The sequence below is a fragment of the Cyanistes caeruleus genome, chromosome 10 (genome assembly GCF_971803275.1).
Source record: "Cyanistes caeruleus chromosome 10, bCyaCae1.hap1.1, whole genome shotgun sequence".
Lineage (NCBI taxonomy): Eukaryota > Metazoa > Chordata > Aves > Passeriformes > Paridae > Cyanistes > Cyanistes caeruleus.
The window spans coordinates 9641757-9666388 of record NC_141710.1 but is presented as its reverse complement, the minus strand read 5'-3'; the positions used below and the strand labels follow the sequence as shown (position 1 = coordinate 9666388).

The following is a 24632-nucleotide window of genomic DNA, read 5'->3' as shown; positions in this document are numbered from 1 at the left end:
TATAATAAAAAGCATTTTGCAAGAAGAAAAGAAAAAAAAAAAGGCTTTTTAAACATTATGTAAATGGAAGAGAAAAAGTCTCCAAATAATCATTATTTAGTTCTGCATCTCAAATTAATCAACAAAATCACACAGGCTGAATTAGGAGCTGAAGACCAAAGATAGAGGGGAGACAGAAACTCACATGCAGAACAGTCCCACCAAAGTAATCAGGATTCAGGATTTTCTAGAAAGGGTCACAATTTACAGGGCTATCAGAACTTCTAACTGACCACTTAAGGTTGCATACAAAAATGTGCCTCTGATCTGATGATTTTGGAGTCACAGCACTCAGTTATAATACCTGTTTGTATCCTCAGGAAGGCATGGAGAGAGGTGCTATTTCTACACAGACTTTCCTACCAGTAACATAATGACCTTAGCAATTTCTGATATTGAGCATAGCAACCAATATTTTCAGTATCTTCTTTCTTCCCCAGGGGTTGGTTATAAAAAAAATCAATCTGAAAAAGAAATCACTCAAGTCATAGCTCTGTGGATGAAGCTTGTGGGGTTTTGTAGCAATGGAACCATGGATGACCAAAGGAAGAGTAAGTTACAGAAGCAATACAGAACTTCAAAGAGGCCTGAACTGGGGGTAAAGAGCCACCCACAGAATTCCACACACTGGTCTTCCTAATTTTGCTCCACTGCTATGAATTCAGCCCTTGGAGTCCAGGCTTTTCTGCACCAAATTCTTTACAGCCCTTTTAACACAGACCCTTTCACCATGTCTGTGCCATTTTTTGGTACCTGATTTAGTCTATGAACTCTTTGAGCCCAGACAGCCCATACCCGTGCTAGCAGGTATGAGACAGAGCTCTGCACTTCTGCCCAGAAGTTAGGGCAACACCCAGTAAACAAGCTGGGTAATTCCTTCTCCCTGGAGAATACATCATGTTGTCAATGAAGGAGAGTACATTATGTTCACCTGAATGAAATTAAACCTAATTAATTTTGCTCCTTTAGATACCTTCCTCCTTCAGAGCTTCACCCACAAGCAAGCTTCCCAGATTTGTAGAGATACAAGCAGATTTTTTTAAGTTCTAGCAGGTGTTGAAACCAGAAAATAACAGCTTTACAGTCATGAACACCATTTAAAAAACCCGGTATCTCTCAACTCCTCAAGGGCACCAAAAATACTTCACATTTAAGTTTAAATTAAATTTAAATTAGTGCTTATATTTCTATGATTAAGGGGTACTAAAAGGCAAGGTGTAAATTTATCTGTAAGACTCTGGTGCTGACAGTGAGAGGACTTAACCTGCACACTCTACACAGTCACATCCCTGAAGTCCACATGTGCCATGTAATAGTGCATAAAAAGCTGAGCAGTCTTCCCCAGCCCACCTGTACCTGTCTCTTCCATGAGGACTCATTATTTTATCAGGCATCTCTGACCTCCATCAAGAGCTCCTGCATCAGGAAAATCTCATTGTGCTGGAAGCCATAGGCAAACACAAGAAGGGGAGGAAAGCACTGCAAGTTTCTGCTCCAGAGAAAGTGCTTTAAGTTGAGAGCAGACTGTGTTACCACAATGAATCCTCCTTGGTGGGTAAGCTAGAAGCTTGCCCAGTAACAACGTGTAAGGTTCCTCCTAAATAAGTAGAGAAACTGGCAAAAGGAGTTTTCTTGAGTCTGATTAAGATGAAGCTAAGTCTAAATGATAAACAAAAACTTGCTATAGAGCAGCTGTCTTGGGGTGAGGAAGGTATATCCTGTGGAGGTCGTAGCTACCCCTAGGGTAAGCAGAGTGACCAAGGTGGAAAGTGGCTTTAACAGGTATCAACACACCTTTGCAATTGTTTCAGCTGGAGGCTCTTAACAAAGGAATTAATTTCAAGTGCAAATCACACTTTCAATTAAAAAGAAAACATATCACAGAGAGTGCTGATTTTAACATTTATTTTTTTTTAAATCTCCAATTACCTTTTTTTTTTTTTACAGACTTTGTTTAACAATAGTTCAAGAGGTATTATAATGCTAACTATGTTCGAAGGAAACATTTTGGCACAAGGCAATAATAAAATAACAGAATAAATAACCTGCTTTACATATGCTGAAGAAAACAAAATAACATACAATAAACTTAATAAAATTCACACTCTATACAGCAGCTCAAGGTACACATTACTAAACAGTACTCATGTCCTATCAGTAACATACACACATTAGTAAAAATAGAAACTTTAACAACATGCTTAACTCAAGCAAAACAGCGATGCAATACGAATCAACTCAAGAAGTGCAGTTCCAAAGAAGCTGGAGTTGGAGGTGAGTGAGCACACAACAGTGTACAAATCATCTCAGCTGAGAGCCTAACCCAGTGCTTCTTCAGCCACTTCTATGTTTAGCTCCTTGCTGGAAACCGAGTCAAGCTGACATCTTCCTCAGCTTGTGGCTGTTAAGAGGAAGAGAGAACACGCATAAATAATGACCTCAATTATAGTTTTCTCTTCTTTCTTGAGAGAATAGCTCAGGTGGAAGAAGGGACATGTGATATGACTGTCCCTGAGAAGACTCCAGAAAGGATTAGCTTAATCTGACAAGAGATGGAAGGACAAATGTGTTCTCCAAGGCTGTCAAAAGTGGCATTCAGGAGATGTACAAGACAGGCTTTCATACATGCCCTGTTTTCATCAGCCTGGTGTTTATTTCAAGTTTCAGTTCCTACCTCAGGAAAAGGAGATGTTTCTTCACCCAGCCTTCCTTAGGATTTACACAGGCCTTCAGCCCACTGGCAGTGTGGAAACTGGAAAATAAATAATAATAAAGAAATCAGAAATCCCTGCCAATAATTGCTGCGGAGAGTACAGTTACTCTATACAATGGCCAATAGGAACTGCTTTTGTAAACACCAGTTAGACATGGAATGTTCCAAATTCCTCCAATATTATATGAAGAAAAACAAAGTTAAATGTAACAGCTACTTTAGCCTCAGGGAACATTTTTTGCACCATAATTTTTTTTTAAATTTATTTGATCTGTTTAGGCAAAGACCTTTGCTGGATGCCAGAAACAGTTTGTAAAATTAAGAATAGCTGCTATCAAGCTAAGGTGACAGATCAACACCTAGGCCAAAACCTTGTAAGAAAAATGTCTGATCCCTGTGAATTAGAAGAAGTCTTGTCACTTATGTGTCTGTTCACAGGTTTTGGCAAGGGAGCACTCTGTGTTGGCCAGAGTGGCCTTTAGCTGGAGACAAAACCTGTCTTTATTTGCACAACTGATTCCTAAAAAGTCAGAATTATTATTTACATTGTATGACTGTCCCTTGGGTTAACAGTCCCCATCAACTAGAGGCTGTGTTTTGTTTACAGGTGTGATATACAATTTATTCAGTTAATTAAACATTTAGAAAAGGCAGGAAAAATCACACTCCCAAATCCTTGTTTTAGCCCAAACAGACATTCCCAGGTTAATGCATGTCAGAAAAAACAGTGGAAATTCAGAAAGTAACTTACATGATGGCAGGGATGTCACAGACCTCACTGGAGAGCTGCTCAGTGTAACCCTTCAGAGCCCACCGGGGCAGACGCACTTTGGTGTAGGACAGGCAGCAATCCTGGTTGCTTTGTGCTGGAGTGAAGGACAACAACAAAGTAAATAAACCCCCTTTGGCCCACCCTGCCCTGCTGTCCAACCTCAACCATCCAGCTCCCTCATGACAGAAGAGGGGGATGAGACAGCACATTTTGCTGAAAACATTCCCTTCCAGCTCAACCTCATCCCGCTGCCAGCTGTGAGCAGCACCGGGAGCCCTTCCCAGGGCGGAATGTTCGAGGTCACTCACCTTCAGAGGTGCCCCACAGGAGCAGTGCCAGGAGTGCCAGCATGGAAACCAGGACCATGCTCTTGCTGCAGTACACAGACATTCCCTCTCCACACACAGCTGTGCTCCAGTGAGTGCCTGGCTGCTGCCTGCTGGTCCTGCCAGCCCTGGCACACCTCCGCCTGCTTATAAAGGGGTGGCAGGAGCCATGGGAATTCACACACGGGCGGGTTCCACTGTCATCAGCGGGTTTCCCCACAGCAAATTCCATCAAGCCTGATTTGGCCCCAGCACTCCTTCCGGGTACTACAACCGGAGATAACAGTGTGCTGGGGAATATTTACATTTTTTTTTAAAGTTGCTTAAAAGATTCAGTCTAAAAAAAAAGGAAATAAAAGGCTATGAGGTAATGGTTCTGTGGGTGAAGCACGTGTAGTTTTAGGGGTAGGAGTGTGGGTTGTGAAATGAGGAAAGTCAAATGTAGGTAACTTTAAATGTTACCTACAGAAACTGCGTGTCTGCTGTTTAATAAACCCAGCCTGGGGCACAGAGAGGTGGGCTGAGCCATCCGGATTAATTTCAGAGTGGCAAGCTCACAGCAGCTGGGTCATGAGCTGTACCAACACCAAGTACTACTACTATTAATATTTCCTGGTTGGCCAGCACAGTAACATCAGGCTTTCCAGATTACTGCTTTATGAGCTCTGTTCAGTAGTATTGGCAGGAGCACATGAGCAACATTGAGTATTCATAAAAATGGGTTTGTTTAGTTTCCTTCACCATGTATTCCCTGCCATGACTTCCTGACAGTTTGTTACATGTCTGAACTATTTAATCTAAAGCAGAGTGAGCTTAAAAGAAACTTAAAATGGGGCCTATATTCTCCAAATCTGTGCTTTCTAGAATGCATGAATGCACTTCGTAGACAATAGCTGTAGTTTGTTGCTTTCCCAAACAGTACCACAGTATTGTGACTCCTGAAATTCAATACAAATACACACAGTCTTAAAATTGCCTCGCACAGCTCTAGAGACACCACCAGGGAGAGGTTCTGTCACCACTCCAAGTACCTTGTTTGAGCTGCTACTGAAGGATGGTACTTTCCCAAGCTCTTTAGGGATCTGTGTGAAAATACTATGATGGCTGCAGGCCATGTCCTGGCCAGCCAGTGTACACAGGAACTGCTGCCAGCTCCAGGTGCTTGTTGAGTAAATTGAGCTTTAAGTGGCTTCTCTTAAGGTAGAGTTCATGGATAGTCACAGGCAGTGCATAATTACATGCCTTCTATCCTCCACAGAGTGCCAGTATCTCTCTCAAAAGGTGTGTCCCTATTATTACTCTGTAGAAATGGAAACAGCTTGCTTCCAAATGAAGGAGATTGTTATCAGATAAATTAATTTCTCTATGTAATAGAGAGAAATGAGGGAATTTCATATGGCTGAGTATACGTGACCAGCCTTGCAGTGTGCACGGCATCACATATACTGGACATGCTTCTCTGCAGAGCCACAGCAACTGCCTAAAAGATGGGAAGGAGACAACAAAGAACCCATACCCTAATGTATACAGTTTTTGTAACTGTTTTATGGATCACAGTGAAATGCCACAAAAGTACAAAAGTACAAAAATATTGATTCTCTCAGTATGCAGCTATCTCTGCACTGCTTTAAAGACTATCTGTCAGCATTAGGCAATGCCTCAAAGTAGCTGACTAGAATGGTAGTTTTTTCTTTTGCATACAGATTTCATGGATCCCAAATCTATTACACCTACACCAAATTTTGGTGCTTTGTATGCCATTTCCTAGGCCATACTGTTATCCAGAGGCCTTGCACCTCAAGTCTTCCTCGTGACTTTACAGCTCTATTTCTTCTCCGTTCAGTGCTTCTTGGACAGAATCATCTCATCTGAGCTTTGACACTTCTGCCTAAGCACCAGCAGTATGGATACCACAGCAAGACACTACTCAGGCAGTTCTCACCCTGCAGTCCTGCCCTCAGGCAGTTTTCATCACACCAGTGGTTCCCACAACTGACCATGGTTGGCAATGTGCCTTGTCACAGCTGGGCTCATGTTCATGGTCTTCCTTTTATCTCATGTTTTGTTTGATTTAGGAAATTGGGTCAAGATTTAGATTTAGAACAACAGCCACAAGAAGGGTCCCAACTTCAGAAGCACTGTCATTTTGTTTGTACTTGTTGTGTACAAAGTACCTTCAGTTTATTCGTACAAAGTAGTTAAAACAATCCAAAAAGGTTTAATGCAAACAGCTGAAGAAAGCTCTGCTGGTTTTGATATGACAAATAACTGTATCTTACCAGTGTTTACCTTCACAAACCTCTCATGCAAGCAAAAAGCAAAAAATATCTATAAAAACAGGGAGGTACTTATATGTTCCAATGAAGTGTTTTTCATTATTCCCTGGCAATGAGGGGACAGTGACTGTTGTCCACCCTGACACAACCAAACTTTCAACCTGGTTTCCTTTGACACCTGTGTGACCAAGTGGGGCCATGTGGGCTGACCAGGGACTGCCACACAGCCAAGAGATGAGGCTGCCAGGCCCCAGCGTGGCCAGTGGCACCTCCAAACCTGTTCCTGGGTCAGTTACAGGTGCCATATAAATATGTTTAGTGTCTTAACACTACTGCAGTTCAAAGGCTTCACACTGAGGGGGCCACCAGGTCAAGGGAGGTTATCATGTCTCTGCCCTGGGCCTTTGTGGGGAGGGCTGTGGCCAGAGTCTCCTCAGAGGGTACAGCCAAAGCATGAGAGGTTTTCATCTCTCAAGCCACAAGCTGTTAAAAGGGAAATTTCCATCAGACATATGGAAGTCCCTTCTCCATAGAGGGGGAAGCACTGGGACAGGTTGCCCAGGATGGGAGGTGAAGCCTAGTTTGAATACCTAGTTTGCAGATACTCAAGTTGGATGTGGCCTTTCCATGAGCATGATCTTAAACTTGGGTTCCTTCCCAATCCACAATCAACCCTACATTATTTTTTTTTTTTTTTTTTCACATTTAGCTGTTTTTTTCTTATTTTAGTTCCCTGATTTATTTGTCTTCCTGACTTTGGTGTAAGCTGCTCAGCTTCCCTCCCTCCTGTTGTCCCTCCACAGATCCCCTCACAACAACTGCAGCCACAGTAAGGCAGAGCAGCAAAACACAGACTGATAAAGTGTTCATCCTCTCCTAAGCTTCCTCTCTCATTGTTCCAGGGGCCAGAGAAAACAGGCTCAAACCTCTCCTGTGTGTATAACAAAAGATGGGGCAAGAACAGCCAAGGTGCCATTGTGGCAGAGCCATCTAGTCAGACTTATAGAAGAAGAAATGCATCAGGGAAAACTGAGCTTTTTCCCAAGTAATACTGGGGAACTGACAGTTCTGGGCAGTTTGGGGGTGTTAAAGAGGAGAGCTGGGGTGTCAAACTGCTCTCAGACACCATCTGCAAAGCTACAGCCAGAGGCAACTTTCTCTGGTCACTATGCTGTTGCATCCTGATATTACACTTCCTCTCTTATATCCCAAAGGACTTTTACAGAAATACTTGCTGGAAGTCTGAAGTGCTGAAGAGGACTTAGTAGTTCAACCTAGATAAACAACCCCAGACAGGGCAAAAAATTTGGTGGGGCCAGGGAGGAGGGGGCAGGATGGGCTTGCCACGTCATTCTCCTCATCATGGAAAAACACAGGAGCAGTCTACCTAGTTTCCATGCAACGGTTAAAATACTTCATGGATTTTTGAAGAGAAGGACAGAGAAGGAATTTTATAATCATTAACCATTTAATTATTGTCATTTTATGAGTTTAGGTCTAACATTAAACATGAAAGATTAAAATAAAAAATGTGAATGTCAGGCACCGTCATTATCTTTACCTGTGCCCTCCAATAAGAAGAGAAACATACTGACAGTTGTCAATAAACTAGCAGTTAACAACAGATTCCATGTTTTTCATCCTCACAAAGAGATATTGTTTTATTGCATATTAGTACCTTTTCTGAATTGGTGTAAATAAAATCTTTAAAGTCTTACAGCAATACAGCTGATCCAGGAAAACCAGAACCAGACCGGGGAAATTCCCTTCTGTAATTTCCAAAGGTTTAGAACTCCTTTCATAAAGCAAAGGGCATGAGAAGGCAATAGCGGAAAGGAACGTGGCCAAATATGGGGATTTAATCATTGCATAATCTCTGATGAGTAAATGCATAATTAGTCCTAAGCACAAAAGTTCCAGAGGTAACTTGCTCAGTCTCTATGGAGCTTTAGAGTCTGTGATGCAATCCTGTGATTTCAGGCTTGCATGAATGACAGAACTGTTTATCTCAGGAAGAAGTCAGTTTTCACTAATTATAGTCTGCACTTCATAAGTTACAGATCTAGAAATACCATTTAATGACATTGCTGTGATGCAATTATGGACAAGATATGTGCCTGTTGGGAGAAATAAATATCCCATCTATCGAAAGTGCAGGTTATGAGGAGACCTGGTGCACCTGCCATGAACATCCTGGCAGCTGTCCCAGCACTGCTGATTGCTTCCTGCTACCGACATATAGAAGCTAAATATCCAGTGTTCTAAAGTCAGATTTCTCTCTGCAAAGTTAACTGTACTCTGTCTACAGTTCCTTGGGGTAGCCAACCACCTTTTCACAGAAATGGACCTCTCAAGTGTGATGGCAAAGCCTATAATTGGAATGAAGAATGAAAAAATAGTCTTCATTGGATTTGTGTGGCAGGGTTTTGGTAGTGTGTAGGCACTAGTGGTGGATTCTTTGCTGCAATCTTTCCCGTGTCTGCAGAGCCAAAGCCAGCTGACTCCAAGGAAGGACTCAGTGGACAAGGCTGAGACCATCACTGACAGTGGTATCATCTCTGGAATAATGTATTTAGGAAGGGGGAAAATCCCCTGTACAACTGCAGCCAGAGAGAAGAATGAGTATATGGAGGATGGATATATGAAACCACCCTGCAGACCCCAAAGTCAGTGCAGAAGGAAGGGCAGACCTGCTTCAGGTTCCAGAGCAGAGATTCCCCTGCAGCCCATAGGAGAGCAGAGATCCACCTGCAGCCCCTGGAGGACCCCACGGCAGAGCAGGTGGATGCCCAAGGGAGGCTGTGACCTGCAGCAGGATCCTGGCAGTACCTGTGGTCCCATGGAGAGAGGGACCCATGCTGGAGGAGGGAGAGTGTGAGGAGTGCTCTCCCTGAGGAGGAAACAGCAACAGAGGTTACATGTGATGAACTGACCAAAACCTTTATTTTCATACCCCTGAACTGCTAGGGGAAGGTACAGAAAACCAGGAGTAAAGTCAAGCCCAGGAAAGAAGGAGGTGTGGCAGGAATGTGTTTTAGTATTTGATCTTACCTGTTGTTATCCTACCTTGATTTGATTGATAAAATTTTAACGAATTTCCTCAAGTTAAATCTGTTTTGCCTGTGTTGGCAATTGGTGAGTAATCTCTCCTTACCCTTATTTTGATCTCTGAGCCTTTCCTTATTTACCTCTCCTCTGCCCAGCTGAGGAGTGGAGTGATAGAGGAGCTTTGGTGGGCACCTGGCATCCAGCCAGGGTCAACACACCATATAGTCAAAAGAAGAAACTAAAAAAAAGTTAAAAGCTGTCTGCCAAGCTGGTGCCTAAGTGACATTATCTTTGCTTTGTTCCAGCTCTATTTCTCTTCCAGTTTAAATTTGTATTTGTCATTAGGCATGGTAAACACAAGAGCAGAAATATTTTGATTAATACATTTCTGATCCTTAAAGTAGTTCAGAAGTGTGGATTTTCTGAATAACTTCTACAAAGGTGGGAAGAAAGGATTGAATCACTTGAAAAGGATTTTACACTATCTCCAGCAAGGAGCTGAGACCACCAAGTGTCATTTGCAGACAAAAAGAAACCTGATTACAAAAAGTAGCAATGTGATTGATTAATTAATTAAGTAATTAATGAAAGTTAAGGATGTTAAACACATTAGACACAGGTGTGTTTAACATCCCAAAATATTCACCAAGAAAAGCTATCAGCAACGTTTCAGCACTAGAGTGATCATACAACCTCGCTGAAACTGAGTCTGACCCTCACCACTTCTACACAAGTCAGTGCTTCTTCACTGCTTCGGTTTGGCTGAGGATTTCCCCAGGATGCAGAGATTCCAAAGAAGATTTGGAAATGGAAAATTTCTGGAGCCAAAATCCACAGCCTGAACATGAAAATGCCTTCCAGTACTGAAAAATGAGGGCTTACACTTTAAAAATATTTAATTCGGAAAGAGGATAAAAAGATAGTATGCCTTGGCAATTATGAAAGAGAAATATGTGACATTTTCTGAATCTTTAAAGTAAAAGACAAGAATAGAAGTAGGGAGGAAAAAAATCTGTGACTTAAAATTTTCATTAAAGTGCAGTTTCAGGTTGGCTGAAACTGTTTATTAATTCAATTGAAACATGGTTTTGTATAAAATTAGAAGAGAACTATTTAGAAAATGGATAGCTGCTTTTTTGTGTGTTCTGTTTGCTTCCTCAGGAAGACCTAAAACAAATAATCCAAAACTTATAAAGAAAAGAGAAAAAATAACTAAATAACATGAAGAGGAAAAGTTTTAAATTGACCCAAGAGAACTCACAAAGCTTTTGCTAAGTCATATTTGACATACACAACGTGTGATTACATGGACTGCTTAGTACATTATTAACACAGCCAGCGTTTCATCACGTGTTACTGGAAGACCATCTTAAAAATACCCAGCAACTCTTGCTTATTTGGGATTGCCAAACAAAAACCAATCATGATTGTTTCAATAGCTGTTAATTACTGCTGTGGAGTGGCTGTGTCATGAACTCTGGCAGAGCAGCTGTGGACACAGGCCTTCTCAAGGCAAGTGCTGCAATCACTGCAGCTTTTCAGCACTACACGGTTACGTGATAGGGACTTTCCTGTGAGGAGCTTTAAACCACAATTGCCCAAACCAGCTGCCTTGGACTTCCTTCTTTCCAAGAGGCCTGCTCTTTTCCCAGGGAAACCACACGACCACACCATCCCTTCCAGCCTGACTCTTACAGGTTTATTTTACATAACACAGCTGAGATCACTGACTTTCTTACCCTCCTGTACCCCTTTGCTGGACCTTGGTTATCACCTCTTGATTTCTGTCAGACGCATTTGAAGGCCTAAGAAGGGGCAGCCTCACCCTAGCTCCCGTTCAGGAAGCCATCTGCCAGGGTAATTTTTCCTCTCTTTCTCCAGGGTTCCTTTGGCTGCTTCCAGCATTCTCTTGCTTGTCACCATTTTTAGAGTCTTTCTTGTTTATTGCTAGCCCAGACAGCTTCAGCCAGTCCCAAAAATGCCCTGTTGGTTGAGCTCTTGGCTAGGGCTTTGAGGAGGGTGCTGTTTCCAGCCACTCAAGCACGCTCACAACCATCAGGGGCTCCTGTAAATAAAGCAAGAGACAGAAAACTGTTTTAAGCCAGAAAAGATGTTTTAAGTGAAGCAATCTGGACTTGACAGAAATCTGCTATTCCAAAGTGACCTGTGTTTTACAAGAACATCTCCTCAAGTAACTAGGCTCAGCCTTCCTCAGATCAAAGACTGGTCCTTTTTGTATTCATGTTTGCACCTGACCTAGGACACCGAGGGATATGAGCACCAGAGCCTCAGCTCCAGGGTACAGCACATACACTGAAACTGCTCTGCCTTTGAAAGAACTCAGAGGAAGGTGCAGGCACATGGAGAAAAAACTTGGACCACATTAAAAAAAAAATATTCTTCATGAAAGGGATAAAACCTACTGTTTTATCTAAAAACTCACTGTTGATGAAAAAATCCAAAAACAAACAAAATAAAAGAAAATAAAATAAAAATAAAACCCCTAAGGACTTTAATAATTCTATGATCAAAACTCTTTGGAGCTGGCAAGAAATCAAGGTATTAGAAGAACTCAAGACATTTTAAGGGCAATAATTCTTTCATTTAAGCAAACACTGGCAGTATAATGGACTTATTTTAAATCTGTTCCAGTTGTCATTAGAGGTTTAGCATTAAATGAAGCAACCAGCTTGTTATGAGCACTTGTGAAAATGTGACAAATGTTCTTCCAGCAGGATTTTACACTGCTTGGGCTTTTACAACTATTGCAATGTCTCTCATGGTGTCTGTAATGGGATGCACCTTGAGGATAAAAAAGTGTAGAGGATGTGCTGGGCTGAAACTTCCTACACACGCAGGTTGTGCAAATGTAAATTTACATCTCTGAAATGAGATGTCTGTAACAACAGGACAATCTCTGCCACTAGTGGGAGAAGTCTGTGGTGTAAGTCTACAGGGGGACACACCCTGGAAAGTGATCTTTCAACATGGAAAGTGCCTTAGAAATCCCTTCAGGTCTTTCCTCTCACTTCACTTGACAAATCACAGTAAGAGAGCATTAGTCACTACAAGTATTAACCAATTCGAATGAGATTCTTTGACCTAAATATCACTTCCCTTTTGTTAATTAACTAGAGATTTTAAAAGTATGCAATCCAAGAAAGACTAAAGCACAGGTATTGAATTGGATTGTGTGGCATTATTAGAAAAACTACAAATAAGATGTTAAAGTCACCAGGCCAAATCATCAAGTAGCAAACTTGGAGATGGGGGAGTTTTTTTTGGTGATAGGCATCCTACATACATCTATTTCTAACTGTAGTTAGAAATTCTAAAGGTGAAGCTTAATACAATCTTTTCTATTCTTTCTCATCTCCTAAAAGCAAAGCTTTTTTGCTCATTTTTTATTACTATGTGCCACTTTTTTCTCGCCAGAATCATCTTTCCCCGCTTCATTGAGAAACAAAAAACTGCTGTTCTTCCTTTAAACACTGAAGGCTTCTATGCCATCAGAAGAGCTGACAGACAGTGTAGGGGACAGAGGGACCCCAGAGCCCAGTGCACCCAGCCACAGTCAGCACTTGCACAAAAGACAGCTGCAAACCTTCAGCAGTGACCTCATAATATTTTATTAGAAAGGAAAATCCTCAGACAATTCCACTAACAAAGGAGTAGTTCCTGTTCTCTGTTGATGATCCGGAAGAGAAATAAAAGGAAAACTAAAGGATCTGCCTAAGGTATAACCTGTTCTCTGTAAGTCTTTCTGTTCTGCTGTTACTTTCATTAAATGCAAGAGGAAGATTTTCTCCACCTTCCAGCACCTCACTGCTTTGCTCTCAGTTGGGAAAGCAGAGTGTGCTTTGTGCCAGTAAGAGTGAGAAAGTAAGAGCTTGTTCAACCAACCCAGTCCTCAGACAGTGGGAAACACCTACATTTGGAAACCTCCCAAAGTCTCAGAGATTTGTGAGAGGCGCAGAGGAAATCAGAGAGCTGCAATGCAGGTCAGTGCCATGCAAGGAAGGATGCCTGTAAAGCTTTGGCAATGCTTCCAAAGGGACGCCCACTGCAATTGGATGCTCCTTGCCCAGCCTCTGACAACTACATCAGTGATCTGTCACCTAGAGTGAATTCAGCAACTAACCTGTAACCAAAAGGAGACAGACCAGCCAGTGATTTATACTGCAGGAAGGTGATGCAACTTAACTTTCCCTGGCCAACAAGAGGAGATTAAGAGGGTAAATCACGCTCTTCAAACCAGCACATGCCCAGACTTCATTGTGTACAAAAGGGACATAAAGCAACAAGTGTCTGGATGATGTGCCATGAGTCACCTGGTTCAGTTTGCAGTAGTCCTGTGAGGAGCAGGGAGTGGGACATGATGATCACTATGGCTTCCTCCCAGCTCAAGATGTTCTGACTCCATAAAGCACAGCACTGCCCCAGGCAGGAGGAGATGGTTTCATGGGAAAAGGCCAACAAAAAAGTTATAAAGGCAAGAAGAAGGGATGGCTTCTCTAACATCACTAATCCTGTAATACTGACTGTTGAGGGGTAGAAGGCAAAGGCTGCAAAATATGGCCAAGAGTTAAGGCAAAGGTGGCTGACCTGAGACACTCCTCTGACCCAGCAAGGAATATCATACCTTTTTCATATTCATGTACACATCCATAAAGTTACTGTTCCATTTTACTGTGTGTGAACCAAGATGCTGCCTTCCTCTGGTTGGATAATTCACTGTTATTTACAAGTATTTACAAATTTTCCTACAGTATTGGTCATATTCCAAAATTATTATTACATCCCTCATTCCAGACCTATATGCTGTAGGACCAGGGTGGGAGTGGATCTGGATTTGTGCACATACTTTTTGTGAAAATCTGTAAATTTCAGAGTGTATACTCTGCTGTTGTGAGCACTGCAGAATCTTCTGAAGCTGGCTATAGGGCAGCTATCCCCATCTTCAGCAGCACTGTGAGAACCTGTCTAAGCAAAAGATCTGACGATTTTGCCAACAAGTCAAGAGGAAGAGGAGCAGGATGTTTTACTTTTTACCTTTTAAATTTTTCAGAATAGTTTGAAACCCCGTGTAAGTGTTGTGAATACATTCCTGTAAGCAGCAGTGGTATTTGCCTGCCCTCATCCTCAACTACCCACGCACAGCTACTGCTCCCTCTTTAATATAGGCCAGTTTGAGACACAGATGGCTCCCAAGCCCTATATCCTGTCAAATAGATCAAAAATTCTTTGGGAACAGAGCTATCCCTATTGATTTTGTGCCAGTTAGGCACTAAACTGTAGTTTGTGTATTGATTCACTGCTGCCTTGGGGCAAAGACAGGCCAGGATTATCTGGCTGTTCCTTTAAGGGTGCTGAAGGCAAGCCAGCTGGGGGCCATTCCAAAGGAGGTGTCAGAGCAAGCTGTAATACCAGAAGAACAGGAAAAGCACAAAACCCAAACAGAGTCCAGTAGTTGCAATACACACAGGATAACCAGAAGACTGGGAATACTAAAAGGAGACTTTTCTCCTGGAAGTAAGGAAGGAAGAGCTCCAGCACAGAAGGTATGATTATATATAAACTTTAGAAATATTAAATCCTGCAATAACGAGGGAAACTGGGAGGAAAGAAGAGAGCAGTCCAATGGGGAACTGGAGGGCTGTGTTAGGCTCTGTGTAGAAGAGTTGACAGCTCTGGCACCAAGAATTGATGAAGGAAAAAAGAAACAGAGGATTGTTTTATTGCAGAACAGCAGCAAGGCATCCTAAAATCTCTTAAGTGAACAAAAACCTAAATTTGTAAAAGACAAATTGATCACATGGGATGACTGAATCAGGAACAAATTGGATCCTTCCCCCTCAAGCATTAAGGCTTGGTTGGCTAGCTCTGGTTGCTAGAGGTTTGTGGTTATGAATGCAGAAAGGAGGGCTTGTACAGCAGCTGCAGGGGGCTCACTGCTGGCCAAGGGCTGGGGAGTGAGTGGAACACAGACCCAAGGGCAGGTGAGGTGACACCATCTCCCACTCCCCAGGGGCAGAGTGGGCTGCCCCTAAGAGCCCTCAGCCCACTGCCCTTCCCAGCTCAGCACCAGTGACAGTATATTTTTTCTGCACAGCTCCTTATATCAAATGAGAAATTTCTCACTTCACCTACCAGCCTAACACTGGCACCTCAAAGAGTAAAAGTGCAGATTAGAGGTACAGGTCTAACCCAGAACCCTCAACAATGCATGTGCTGGCACTGTAGGGATTCAGTGACCAGGACACACCTGAATTTCTTCCGTGTATAGCTGAAACCATGAATTCCTGCACAGGATGGCAAAGCCCTGCCACCCATGGGCAGCATGTGAGGAGCAGCACAAGCGCCCTGCGAGCCCTGCGGAGGCAGCAGCTTCCCCCACTCACCTCCCAAGGTGTGGAACATTTTGACAGGCTACATGAGACTTGCTGCCCTTGTGTCACACAGCCTGCTGGAGGGTGAGCAAACGGAAAGACCTGAAACAGACCACAGCAGAAAATCCAGGCTGGGAAAGGAAAAATATGCTCTGGCTACGTCCCAAAGCTGACTTGTACAAATGTTTCTCATTACAGTGCTAGAGATGCTCTCCACCCCGCTCTTCTCGATGCCTTTCTGGGACTCACACGAAGCATTCCCATGGCACTGGGGTGCAGTATGGCTTTAATGATTACCCCGTGAGAGGAGAGCCAGGGGATGTTATGGTGACTCAGTGAGCAAGATCCCAGGCAGGGCCCAAACCTGTCCTGCCAAAGCCACGTTTGCAGCAGACTGGTGTTACAACAGCTGGGGAGGAAGGAAGGGCAGAAATGCTCCCGTCCTGGAGCACTCAGTATCTCACAGTCCTCCCGAGCTCGTTTTGCCTTGCTGGGGTCACCTTGCCATCTAGTGGCTCACACTGCAGAGCTGACACAGAGCTGGGTTCGTTTCTGCTGCAAATCCTGTAATGCCCATGCTTTTGGGAAGGAAATAATTCAAATTCCCTTTGATTTGCACCCATTTCTTAGCGTGCCAGGCTGTCAGTAAAATGTGCTGTCATAGCATGAAGTTAGAAAAGAAGATGCATAAAGCCCACTGGCTTATACATATCACATACTATAAAAAAGGATCCTCTGCCCATCCAACCTGGAGGGATGTACCCATCAGGACATGACTGGTTTAGGCCGAATAGACCTTCCTTCAGCTTTTACAAAAAAGTTTGTGAAAAAAACACTACTTCATTTTGAAGAATTTTATAAGATTCACTTTTTTTGCCTAAAAAAAGAAAGAGTTATCAGGAGGGAAGTAGAAAAGCAGAAGAAAAGTCAAAAGCAGAGTGATAGAAATCCCATCTGCTAATATGCAAACTCCAAAAGGCTCCAAGAAGATAAACTGCACACATTAAGATTCTTCACATTGCCTATACTAACATGAATATGGATTGGTAAGTATGAACTTACCATCTATTTCCTTTGCATGTCCCCATTACACCCATTTTGACTTCTGTTTGGGCTCTGTCCAGCAGAGTTGCAAATTTTAATTTATTCCATCACCTCACCTAGTGACAAGAACAAAAGTATCTGCTTCATTTCATTTTAGCATGGACTGTTAACCTTCTGTGACCACTTTTGTAAATGGAAAATATGATGTCTGTATCCAAAATGGACTTCTCATGCAGATAATTCCAAATGAGAGTCTGGCTTGACATCCTTTCTGTATTTATTAGCAGCTCCCATCTGCTAGGCTCCAGAGTTATCCTTGTCATTCAACAAGGTGCTTGGCTGTGATCAGTCACAGTGTCAAGAGAAATCTCAGTGCTCAGCTGTCTTCAACCACTTCTATCTAGAAAGGCTTCTCCTGTGTTTATCTTGGTCAGTGCAGATGGAATGACAGGGTAGTTTGTCTCCCAGTTAAGGATCTTCCAATTCATTTATTATGCACTTTCTACAAAGAGTGCAGCAGACAAATGTAAGGAATAGCTGTTTGCTTTAACATTATAAATAAAAATGATTTTGAACTGTCAGCCTCTAAAGAGCACTCCTTGGCATGACAAACCACAAAGTAAAAATAAATTACAAGATCTCTTTGTACTTGCATGGGCAGTATTATTATTATTCTAACAAACTTTCTTCTCAGTTTTGCTGTAGAGGCCATGGGCTGCTGGAAGCAAGAGAAAACTAACACATGGGCTTTTCCCACCCTGATCCTCTGCCTCTATGGATTCTTCTACATGATGAAACCATCAGAACCTTTCTTAACACCCTATCTAACAGGACCAGATAAAAACCTGACCACAGATGAGGTATGATTTTATTCTATGATTTCTTTTAACTGAAGTAGTGAAAAGAAAGAAAAGAAAGGGAAAACACTGAAGTTTTTTAAAAATGTTAAAATTAAAAAAAAAAAACAAACCAAAAACCCACGCAACTTTAAACAGCACTGGCAGGTTACAGTTTTCAGCAGACTGCATAAACAGAAGATCCATTTAATGGATCCAAGATCCATCTGCCTGCCCAACAGTCCCATGCTGATTCAATGTGATTATATATTTTATGAATTCCTTCAGAGAAAAAACTTCCCTCTACAACACCATCTAAAATACATTAACTTCTTTTCCTCAAAAATAAAAACATTGACATTTCCTCTTCTGTTCTAGGTTACCAACGAGATTCTGCCAGTTTGGACATACTCCTACCTCGCTCTCCTTTTCCCCGTGTTCCTGCTCACAGACTACGTGCGCTACAAGCCCGTGCTCCTCCTGCAGGGCATCAGCCTCATCCTCACGTGGCTCCTGCTGCTCTTTGCACATGGAGTGGTGGCCATGCAGCTGGTGGAATTCTTCTATGGCATGGTCACAGCCACCGAGGTGGCCTATTACGCCTACATCTACAGCGTGGTCAGCAGCCAGCACTACCAGAGGGTCACCAGCTACTGCAGGAGCGTCACTCTGGTGGCAGCCACCGTGGCCGCCGTGCTGGGACAGCTGCTGGTGTCCTTGGCGCACGTCTCCTACTTCTACCTCAACGCCATCACCTTGGCTTCCGTGTCCCTGGCGCTCGTGTGCGCCTTCTTCCTGCCCATGCCCCAGAGGAGCATGTTCTTCCACAGGAAAGATGCCCCTGAGCCTCTGCCAGGGCCCGATAAAGGGCCGGCTGCGGGCGCTGCCCACGGGCCCTGGAGCTGCCCAGAGGAAAGGAGCCCCAATGCTGCTGCCAGGGGCCCGAGCCCCCAGCCCCAGGCTGGGAACAGCAGGCCCCACAGGCACACGCTCAGCGTGCTGCTGCAGCTGGGCAGGGACCTGAGGGATTGCTACGGCTCCCGCCCGCTCCTCTACTGGTCCTTGTGGTGGGCTCTGGCCACGGCCGGCTTTAACCAGGTTGTGAATTATGTCCAGGTGCTGTGGGACTTGCGAGCCCCCTCCCACAGCTCCCCAGTCTACAACGGAGCTGTCGAAGCAATAGCAACTTTTCTGAGTAAGTCAGTGTTTAAACATTGTTCACAATGACAGTCTCTGAAGTTTCACATTAGTAAACTTTCAAAGTGCCATTCCATTGCAGGCACTCCAGGGAGCCACCGCACCCCCTGTGCATTCCAGACCTACATCTTTGATGTACAACAGCTCAAATGCGAGTTATGTTGGTTTTACTTTAGTCCCAGACAAATAACTATCTTACCATGATGTAGAAAATGTGCAGATCACACTGACATTGCATTTAGCTGGTAAATCCATTTGAAGCACCCCTGTTTCTTTGGATGAGGCTATTGGGTGTTTTTTTTCCCCCAAAAACAAGTATTGCACTGTTCCCCTAACAACGCTATCAGCTTACACAGATGAGAGAAATTTCCCTAAAAAATTTTACACAAAAAGAACATAATCCTCTCATTGAGATTTTTTTTCTAGTGAAATACCCTTGTGCACCAGACAAAAAGAAAAAAATTAGTCATTTCAAGATACAAAGATTTTCAGGGAAAAAAAAAAGACCCTATGAATGCTTACGATACTGATGTTAACTGGTACACTTTCACCAGGAGCAGATGTTCACATCACACAAGCAAAATGAGGTTATCAAAACCAACGTCAGAGTATGATACCACCCTACCTTCATTTGCATTGTGCTGCTGTAAAGAACTTGCACAAGCTGTGGGGTGTGTTTTACCAGTACCACACCTCACCATTCAAGAAACCCTTACAGTCATTAAGGAGAAACAGATACTACTCTTGCAGTAGGCAACTAATTAGAGCAAGTGAATAATGAACTAGTATCCTCCTGTAGTATCTACTCCTTGATCTACTCTATCTCTCATGGACTTGCCTATTTCTCAGTGTAGAAGTGTAGAAATTTTTTAATTGTCTGGTACCCCTAAGATGGGCAGTAGGGTGGCTTAATTTTGCAACAGATACATCTTCTAGGAGGCCTACAAAAAGCAAACCTATCCTTTCTTGTTCCTTGGATATACTTCCTTGATGCCTCAAAACTCACATTTTTGACAGTTTACCCCCTCTGTGAGGTGCACAGAGCTAAACTGTTACAATAGGTTTACTGGCCTAGCTGTGCAGTGAGCTAGGAGACAGTGGAAGAATTTCCCTCTTGAACTCCAAACCATGCTCCTAATTCTCTCCCCAGAGTTTCATGCTGTGTACAGACACCTAAATAATGAATCCTTCTACATTACAGTTTATCCTGTGAAGTGGAATAAAACACTAAGAACAGAATGTCAGAGACTTGATATATACAGTTGTCTTAAAATGACTAGTCAAATGAAGTAAAATGACTAGGCTGCAGAAGTCATCAGAAATGCTTTCAAACTTCAGACTTCATTATTCATCATTGCCTTTCAGCATGTGAGGGTGTCAAGGCTTGGTCATACAGGCTGTGGAACAGATACAATATTTACACGTATTTTTTCTCTTTTTCTAGGCTCAGTAACATCTTTCCTAGTACAATATATAAAGATTAACTGGGACCATTTTGGAGAACTGGCTTTAGGGATCTTCTCTGTAATAGATGCCGGTTGTCTGTTTCTCATGCACTTCTCTACCAACATCTGGGCATGTTATGCTGGATACCTCATTTTCAAGGCATGCTACGTGCTCCTCCTGACAATAGCAACGTAAGTACACAACATCACAATGCTGCCATCATGCACAAAATACTGACCCTACTTTGAGTTTGCTTTGGGCATCCTTTTCCTCAGAGGTAGCTGACCTAATGCTAGACATAACTGTTTAGGTGAGGACAAGGACACCTAAATGTCTGGTTATGTTGTTTTCATTCTTCCAAACAACCAGGAAAGAAAAACTGTCAAGAGGACATCAAACATTTACCTAAGCAGACATTGAACAAGGCACAAGGCAACTTTATTGCTAAAGGCAATATAACAGCAAAATGTAGAAGCCATTTTCCTCCTTCCATGCATGAAGGATGCAAAGTGAACAATAGGGACAAGCATACCTTGACAGCCATTCTTTAGGAGCACCATATGCCCAGACCCCCTACTGGTGAACCTTTTAGTGTGCCAGGAACTGCATGAATGCAGGAAAAGATTCCACATAAAGTGTTTCCCAACATAATCTTATATATATAATCATTAATGATATTAAGCTTAAAGAAGGAATAAAAGGGAACATCAGACATATAAACTCAGATGAGGTCTCAATAGAAGACCAAGCTATTCTGTTTTCAGAAATAGAAATGTATAAATAATATTAATAACAAATATTTTATCCTGTGTAATAAATATAAAATGTTATTGCTCCAGTCATTTTCTTGCTTGGAATGTCTTTAGACATACCACACTATTTCATTAACAAAAACACTGAATGCATCTTGTGTCCAACTCCAAAATTAATCAGATACCATTTTGAAAAATTACTAACATTATAATGCATGGCAAGATTATGCCAAGAGACCTCTTAATTGTCATTTTGGTAGATTGTTACTACATCATAGTAAATTACACCTGGACTACTTCAATATATTCTAAAAAAAACCCAACAAAGTAAAATCCTGCAGAAAACTTCTAAGCTAAAATAATTGAAAATGAGTCCTGAAGGAATAACACCCTTTTGTTTGTATAGAAACTTTGCAGGTATATATTGCAAGGAAAGAGGTTGTGATTATTGTCAAAAAAGATATTGCAAGTAAAAATCTACAGGCTCTTGACAGAAATAAGCAGCATGTTACCTCCAGTGTCAAATCACAAAGCAAAAGTCATCATTACAGAAAGTTTGGTTAGAAGATACCCACAGTGACCTCCCAGCCAGGGCAGAAGTGCTGCCAGTACCAGAGCAGGTCACAGCTTTGCCTGGCCAGGTCTCTGAAAGCTTCCAGCCATGGACTCTTTACAGCCTGTATGGCACAGTCTATGCAGGCAGAGAAGGAACAAAGGGGAAGGTTGCAGAGAACTGACATTCTACCTGATCATCTGAAAGCAGGGGTTAGAAAAGCAGCCCATGCAGTTCAAAAAAATACTAAAATACGCTATAGTACCCCAGAATTATTTTTTTTTTAGAGAAAGCAAGGAAGCAAACACACAAAGGAAGCACTGTTTCCTCTGTCCTTCATGCACCATCTCCATGAATCACTTTCTCTTCATTGACTGATAGACAGCAATAGCTTTCCTGGTGGGAATGACTGACCTGCCAGTTTCTCATTAGGTTCCAGATCGCTGTCAACCTGAGCATGGAACGCTATGCCCTGATGTTTGGATTCAACAACTTCATTGCCCTGCTGATTCAGACCATTCTCACAATAGTTGTTGTAGATTCAAAAGGCCTGGGACTGGACATAGTGACTCAAGTAAGTGCAGTTACCTTACTTGCTATTTACTGCTCAGCCAAGTCATCTGCAAAATTCTTATGCCAAAGGACAACTTAATTATCTTTCTTCTCTATAAATTCAGACATATTGTTCTTCTCTTGTCAATATTTATCATCATTCATCATCATTTGTCTTCATTCTTCCCTTTTGCCTTTTAATGCATTTAAGATTTACAGATGCTGGTCTGTGACTTTTTACAGAGAGATACACCAGAACATAATTAACCAGGCCCTGCTATCTGACCAGTTTTAGTAGTTAATAGGACACTGAACAACATCCTCTCTTCCCAAAAGACTGGTTTTGTCAGATGCAGAATGGGAGTTCAGGACTGTGAGGCACAGTCTGGATTGAGTTATTTCAGCTCAAGTAACTTCTGATCCCAACTCAGAAGCAAACCTGGTCTGTATCTCAACATGTACAATAGAGACTTCTGCCCATAGTTTGGGCACTTCATTTGGGATGGGATTATCCTATCTCACAACAGTGTTCCTAATTTCAGTCAACCCAGTGTCACTCATGTTGAGGTCAACTGAAACCTACTGACTTCTGCATTTTCTCAAATGGGCTCTCAGCTCTCTGTTCTAATGGATCTGAAGAAGATTAGAGCTATTCACACTCTGCACAGAGAAGGCAAAATTGACTTTGAAAGAGCAAAGATTGAATCAAACATAAAATCTTTAAAATAAAGGACAGGAATATGTAGGACTTCATAAATAGCTTTGCCACTATTGTTGGAAATACTGATATAAAATCACAGTGTATTTATTAAAGCCATTGTGGTCACAGTTACTGAAATGTACAAAAGCAAAACAAGGATGAATTCGGGTTCTTCATGCAGATTATTCATGGCCATGTGGGTAATGAAGCTACTTCTGCATTTTACACTAATAGAAAAAAAAAACCTGTTCTTAACCCTCTCCCTATCTGATGTTTATTAAGAGGCATAAGGAATGGAAGAGGCAGTTCATTTCACAATTATCTGCTGTATATTTGAAAAGTTGAGATTTTGCTTAATCACAAAGGAAAAATTCAAGTGTAAAGAAACTGCCAAAATACAAGTAAAGAAAATCAGAATGACTGTCATCTTCAGAAGAAGCAGCATTTCTCTAATGTGTTTTTCATTAATTGTTCTGCCTTTTTCTCCTCCTCTCCCAGTTTTTAATTTATGGAAGCTACTTCGTAGTCATACATGGGATTTTCATGATCAGAAGCATTTGTGTGCTGGTTTCATGCAAATGCCAAAGGAAAATAGCAAGATCTTGCACAGAGCAGCTGAACCAAGCTGAGCACGAGTCAAGAGAGCAGATTGTCACAAGCTACATGACACGGCTGTAGGAGGCAGGCAGGCTGGAGAAGGTCTCCTGGGAGAAGGGCTCCCAGCAGGGAAGAAGAACAGAATGCAGGGAACAGCAGCGCAAGAAGGTTCAACTCAGCCCTGGAAAGCTACACTGAATCATTCCAGCACTTCAGCACAACATATGCCAGCAGAGAGCTCACCAGAATGGCACTGTGCCAAGAATAAAAGATAAGTTGCTTTAGATTCTTATTTACATGTGTATAAATAGCTTAAGGGCAGTCATTTATACACAGAATCAGAGCCCTTTACATCCCCCCATGCACGATGGCAGAGAGCAGAGTTCACCCTGCAGTGCTCATTGTAGCTCCTGAATGCGGTGCTGGCAAAGCTGCTTCTGTCACTTTTGCTGATGCAGGGGCTGGAGGGTCTGACTCCCCTTCACACAGCCCTTGTTCTGAACTGAGGAAGAAAAGATCATGGTTGCATCATTTGATTCTGCCATACCCAGTACAGGCAGATGGGGGAAAGGCTCCTCCTGTCTCATCCCACAGTTCTGTGCACACAGGCTGCAAAAAGCAGGGCTTGCACAACCCCTCCTGGGAGCTCCACTGGAACACTGCTACCTCACAGTTGTTGCTTGGCCCACATTTGGGAACTACAAACACTGTACTGACTTCACAGCAACCTCTGCCAAGAAGGGAACAACTTAAAGAGTCCAAGCAAAATGCAAGAGCACCACTCCTTTGCTTTTGCTTCCAGAAAAATTAAATTCAGGACTGACTTTAAATTCAGGTCTTCCTCTTTCAGCAGGAAAAGAAATAATATCAAGGGGCTTAAGTAGCACAAACTAAATCCAGAGGAGGACATTGGGGAGAAATGTAGCTGATTCCACACAGGAAAATTCCAGATGAACAGGAATATCCAAGAAGATTTATAACTGAAACAAACAGATAGCATCATGTGTGCTTTTGAGTGCCAAGTGAGGGAGGTGCACTTATCATGGCCAAGAATCAGGCAGGATCAACATCTCAGAGTTTGTCAAGAAGCTTCAAGTCTCCTACAGCTAATTTAGTCCAAAAGACAGTCCAGGAGAAGAAAAAAGAGACTAGAAATGAGTTTGCATAGTGAATGTCTAATTTATTATTAACTATATCCATATGCTGATTTTATTCCTGCATTGCTATTTGCTTCTAGCTTCCAATATCTACATCTAACTAATAAAAACCACTAAGCATTTACAGGATATTTTTTCCAGTAGAGACACAAGCCATCATTTGTATAGACATACCAGCTTTTCATACCACTGTCACACACTGCAACTGGACACAGTGCCCAGAGGCAAGGGCAGG

The 24632-nt window shown here is 42.4% G+C and overlaps 2 protein-coding genes across 4 annotated transcripts; one reads left to right on the top strand and one right to left on the bottom strand.

The window, feature by feature from the left end:
* Positions 1-1927: 1927 nt before the first annotated feature.
* On the bottom strand, positions 1928-9416 carry CCL20 (C-C motif chemokine ligand 20). The gene is made up of 4 exons (XM_023933196.2): positions 3833-9416; positions 3504-3618; positions 2714-2791; positions 1928-2440 (listed from the first exon to the last, which is right to left on the bottom strand). The coding sequence occupies exons 1-4, from the start codon at positions 4080-4082 to the stop codon at positions 2413-2415; spliced, it is 471 nt and encodes a 156-aa protein (XP_023788964.1). The 5' UTR covers positions 4083-9416; the 3' UTR covers positions 1928-2412.
* Positions 9417-14560: 5144 nt separating this feature from the next.
* On the top strand, positions 14561-24521 carry LOC111933577 (thiamine transporter 2-like). 3 transcript variants are annotated; one of them, XM_086844878.1, is made up of 6 exons: positions 14561-14735; positions 17302-17467; positions 17822-18638; positions 20085-20277; positions 21824-21965; positions 23142-24521. In XM_086844878.1, the coding sequence occupies exons 2-6, from the start codon at positions 17318-17320 to the stop codon at positions 23319-23321; spliced, it is 1482 nt and encodes a 493-aa protein (XP_086701004.1). In that variant the 5' UTR covers positions 14561-14735; positions 17302-17317; the 3' UTR covers positions 23322-24521. The 3 variants fall into 3 exon arrangements, with proteins under 3 accessions (XP_086701004.1, XP_086701002.1, XP_086701001.1); XM_086844876.1 differs by lacking the exon at positions 14561-14735 and adding an exon at positions 15662-16609; XM_086844875.1 differs by lacking the exon at positions 14561-14735 and having other exon boundaries at positions 17261-17467; positions 23142-23413.
* Positions 24522-24632: the final 111 nt, after the last annotated feature.

Coding starts and splice junctions, on each gene's coding strand:
- CCL20 (XM_023933196.2), bottom strand. CDS start 4,082: ATGGAATTTGCTGTGGGGAAACCCGCTGATGACAGTGGAACCCGCCCG. Junction 3,619..3,832: donor CCTGTGGGGCACCTCTGAAG/GTGAGTGACCTC, acceptor CCTTCACTCCAG/CACAAAGCAACCAGGATTGC. Junction 2,792..3,503: donor TGTGACATCCCTGCCATCAT/GTAAGTTACTTT, acceptor TTTATTTTCCAG/TTTCCACACTGCCAGTGGGC.
- LOC111933577 (XM_086844875.1), top strand. CDS start 17,261: ATGGGCAGTATTATTATTATTCTAACAAACTTTCTTCTCAGTTTTGCT. Junction 18,639..20,084: donor AGCAATAGCAACTTTTCTGA/GTAAGTCAGTGT, acceptor CTCTTTTTCTAG/GCTCAGTAACATCTTTCCTA. Junction 21,966..23,141: donor GACTGGACATAGTGACTCAA/GTAAGTGCAGTT, acceptor CTCCTCTCCCAG/TTTTTAATTTATGGAAGCTA.